We start from the raw sequence: 4,248 nt of genomic DNA on the forward strand, positions 1-4,248 counted from the left end.
TGCCATCTGAGGTGACCTGCATTGCATCCCAGGTGGGGCTGTTACACCCTCCTGCAGGCAGGGAAGTGGCGCAGAGGAGACCACAGGACACAGAGTAGTGGGCAGGCCGGATGTGGGAGACCACAAAGCCCAAGGCGGAAGCCATGTCATGAGGTAGTCCCCTCCTCATCCCCTTGAAACAATTCCGCTCAGCCTCACTTACCATATTAAAGCCCCTCCACCTTCTCAGCCTCCTGGGAACCCTGAGAGGTGGTGTGGGATTGTGGGTGGGAGCCCCAGCTTCTCTGACACTAACTGGCCACATGTCCTCAGGGCACTGCCTACCCATCCTCCTCTTGGCTCTCCTCTCTCCTCCCCCATCAGTTATTATTATCATTATTTTTTGAGATAGAGTCGTGGTCTGTTGCCCAGGCTGGAGTGGAGTGGTGCTGTCTCAGCTCACTGCAACCCCCGCCTCACTGGCTCAAGCGATTTTCCTGCCGCAGCCTCCCGAGTAGCTGGGGTTACAGGCATGTGCCACCATGCTCGGCTAATTTTTGTATTTTCAGTAGAGACAGGGTTTCACCATGTTGGCCAGGCTGGTCCCGACCTCCTGACCTTAAGTGATCTGCCCGCCTCGGCTTCCCAAAGTGCTGGGATTACAGACGTGACCCACCACACCCGGCCCCCATTTAGTTTTGAGTTTCCATGTCCATTGGCTCAGGGAGCTGACCCAGGACAGGGATACTGTCTTGATTTGCAGATGAGGGGACTGAGGCCCAGAAGGGGCAGGGACTCGCCCCTTGTTGGCCAAGAAGGCACTAACAGAGCCAGGTGTGGAGCCCACGACTATGTTCATCACACCTGGTGCTGGCCCTACCTGAACTGCTGGTACTCCTGCAAGACACAGGGCCCGCGGCCCGGCTGCCACTTTCCCCCAAGGTCCCAGTGGCCGAACCGGCGGATGTCCACGAAACATAGGGCGAGCCGGGGGCCAGGCGGGGCCGTGTAAAAGCGCAGGTGGGCATGGCGTGGCAGCTGCTCGCGGGGCACCAGCTGAAAAGAGCCGGACATGCAGAAGCGGAAGACCAGGACCAGCGGCTCCTGGGGGGCTGGGCCCCAGGCAGAGGGCTCAGTATCAGGCGCAGCTCCTTGCTGCCGGCTGAAGCTGAGATGCGGTAGGCACTGCTCTCAAAGGGCACCTCAGGGTTGCGGCTGACAGAGGACTTCTCCACGCAGCCGCCGAACACCAGCGCCCTGCAGGCCTCGTTCACAAACTGGCTGGCCAGGTGCAGCTCAGGGCCCTCAGGCATCCTGAGGGAGGGTGGCAGAGTCCTGTTGGGGAGGAAGGCAGCGGGTTGAGCCCGGTGTGGACTTCGTGAGGTGGGGGCTGTCAGCCCCATTTTTAGAGAACTCGGAGGGTCAGATGGGCATGTGGCCAGCTGTGGCTGGCAGGAAAGTGCGGGCCTCGCCACAGCTCTCAATCCTCTACCCGGACAAGTGCCTGCAAAGCCCAGGGCGCTGGGAGCTGGGGCTGCAGAGGGAGCAGGACTCTGCCTTGCTGCTAACCGCTTCCTTCCATGGGCTTCCGCCGCGTTTAGAGGAAAGTCCGAACCCTTGCGGGGCCGCGGCTGCAGCCTTACTTCTTCTGGGCTCCCCTCGCTCACTGATGTCATCTCCGCCTTGGTCCCTGCTGCCCCTCTGTCCCGGACACTTGAAGGAGACTTCCTGACCCCCCATCTGGGGGAGCACCCCCTCCGCACACGCTCTTTCTCCAGGCCCTCCCACCATCTGAAAGGGTCTTAGGGTCGCGTGGCCGCCCCTCCCTGCGCCCCCACCCCACCCACTTAAGACGCGCCTGGATCTGGCCGCTCACCACCGAGGGAAAGAGCGAAGCTCGGCCTGGCGCGGGGGAGCGGCTGGATCGGCCGCTCGGCCGCAGCGAGCCCCGGGCCTGCCCCACCGGCCAGACATCCCCGCGGCCGCCCCCGGGTCAGGGCAGGGGCCAGGACGAGGCGGGGGGGCTGCCTCCATGCGCTGGAGCCGCTCCCCATGGCTCCGCAGGAGGACGGCGGGCACCAGGGAGGCTCCGGCCCCGGGCCTGGGGGAAGGAAAGGGCCCGCGGCAGCGCCTGGTCCCTGGGGTAGGGGGTATCGACTCCTCACCTTCGCCCTCCCCGCTTTGCCACTTGCCTGTCTCCCCGGGCGGTTCGGAATCGGAGGCGAAGGTGTGCCTTAAGTGGAAGGGGGCACTTAGCGACGGCAGACGCCCGTACCTTGCCCCCTCCACACCTGGGCGCCGCCCCTGGCCTGGCACCCACAGGGCTGGTTTTGCGGGAGAACGTAAGGCTCCAAATCCTAGTTCTGGGGAGGAGCGGCGCTCTAGAGCCCGTCATCCCCAAGCCCCCGCTGCGACCCTGTCCTCGGTTAATCCTGACTCCCCTCCTCCTCAGTGCCCCCCAAAGCCCATCCTCTCCTTAGCCCTACAGCGCACCCCGCACCCCGATCCTGCACGCCCCCTCCCCGGGAACCTGCACCCCGTTCCGCTCGTCGCCACTGCAGCCACTAAAGGGTTAATGCCTGGACTGGCGGTGCCCGGGAGCGCGCTGGGAGCCGCTGGGAGGTGTAGTCCCTCAGGGAGGCGGTAGCGACTCTTCGGGGGGGGGTCCCCGAGCTGGAGGGGTTCCAGGCTTTGGGGCAGGCTTCGGGGCAGTTACCTGGCTGGGAGGTGGCGGAGGAACCTGACTTCCCACTGCGTGGCGCCGGCGGGATGCGGGGGCAGGTCTGAGGCCCCGGGTCGCCGCTGTCTCTGCGGCTGGGGGAAGTCACCCAGCTGGCCTGGGACGGGGTCGGCACCCCCAGCAGGAAACAGCAGCGACGAGCCAAAGAGGAGTCGCCTGCAGCTGCGCGCAGGACGTGCACAGGTGCGCGGTACGCACAGGCCCTAGGGACCCGGTGGGGATCCTAAGCACCAACGAACAGTCAGACCTAACTCATAAACAAACATCATCACGGCCTGCCCGGTCAGAAGTGCAGCCAAGCAACGACAACAAAAAAAGGCGAGGAGGTAGACCCACTTGAGATGGTTCTGTCGCGGAGAGTCTCTGAAATCACAAGGCGCCAGCCCGCGAAAACCCGACATGTCCGGCGGAATGAACCGCCAGTGCAAAGGCCCTGGGGCGAGAAACAGATTGGTCACTGAAAGAACTCAAAGAAGTCCTGTGTGGCTGGAGTGTAGCTGCGGGTAGTGCTGGCAGGTGAAGACAGAGAAGCAAACAGGGCCCAGGTCAGGTCCGGTTGGGCCTCTGGAGGGCCTCCGTGTGGGGTCTGCACTTCATTCTAAGTGTATACCTAACCCATCGCCACGATTTCCCCTCCTTCACACTACCCTGCTACGTCTCCTTATTAGGTGTAATAAAATTATGTGGCTTTGTAAGAAATTGGTTTTTATAGATGCATGTTAAAGTATTGGGTATGAAATGTCATGATTTGTCTAATTTACCTTAAAATACTTCTGCCAAAATAAATGAATAGAATTAACAACTTGCTATTAGTTGACAATATCTAATAATATCTAAGTTATTAGATATTAGTTAACAGTAACTTCTTTTTTTGAGACAGGGTCTCACTGTGTCACCCAGGCTGGAGTGCGGTGGCAAAATCTTGGCTCACTGCAGCCTCCGCTTCCCGGGTTCAAGTGATTCTCCTGCCTCAACCTCCCGAGTAACTGGGATTACAGGCGTGTGCTACATGCCTGGCTAATTTTCATATTTTTAGTAGAGACGGGGTTTCGCCTTGTTGGTCAGGCTGGTCTTGAACTCCTGACTTCAAGTAATCTGCCCGCCTCGGCCTATACATACACATACATACATATAGACAGGGTCTCACTCTGTCCCCCAGGCTACAATCATGGCTCATTGCAGCCTCTGACCTCCCGGACTCAAGTGATCCTCAGCCTCAGCCTCCCGAGTAGCTGGGACTACAGTCACACACCACCGTGCCTGGCTAATTCATGTTTTGTAAAGACGTGGTCTCACTATGTTGCCTAGGCTGGCCTCAAACTCCTGGGCTCAAGCCATCCCCCCACCTCGGGGTCCCAAAGTGTTAGGATTACAGGTGTGAGCCATGGTGCTCGGCCCTCAAAATGTCTTTATAGCTGGTTTCTTCAAGTAGATTCCAATATGTCTTTTTTTTTTTTTTGAGACGGAGTCTTGCTCTGTCTCCCAGGCTGGAGTGCAGTGGCACGATCTCCGGTCACTGCAAGCTCCGC

The 4,248-nt window shown here is 60.0% G+C and overlaps 1 protein-coding gene across 1 annotated transcript; it reads right to left on the reverse strand.

The window, feature by feature from the left end:
• Positions 1 to 800: 800 nt before the first annotated feature.
• On the reverse strand, positions 801 to 3,394 carry LOC116463625 (uncharacterized). Its single transcript, XM_032146807.2, has 2 exons — positions 2,145 to 3,394; positions 801 to 1,314 (listed from the first exon to the last, which is right to left on the reverse strand). The coding sequence occupies exons 1-2, from the start codon at positions 2,372 to 2,374 to the stop codon at positions 801 to 803; spliced, it is 744 nt and encodes a 247-aa protein (XP_032002698.1). The 5' UTR covers positions 2,375 to 3,394.
• Between the last annotated feature and the right edge of the window lie 854 nt (positions 3,395 to 4,248).

Source organism: Hylobates moloch, unplaced genomic scaffold (genome assembly GCF_009828535.3).
Source record: "Hylobates moloch isolate HMO894 unplaced genomic scaffold, HMol_V3 SCAFFOLD_45, whole genome shotgun sequence".
Taxonomy (NCBI): Eukaryota; Metazoa; Chordata; class Mammalia; order Primates; family Hylobatidae; genus Hylobates; species Hylobates moloch.

Excerpts from the sequence above, each read along its gene's own strand:
- LOC116463625 (XM_032146807.2), bottom strand. The coding sequence starts at position 2,374 with ATGACGGGCTCTAGAGCGCCGCTCCTCCCCAGAACTAGGATTTGGAGC. Across the intron at positions 1,315-2,144 it reads GCAAAGCGGGGAGGGCGAAG|GACTCTGCCACCCTCCCTCA; the intron begins GTGAGGAGTCGA and ends CCTCCCCAACAG.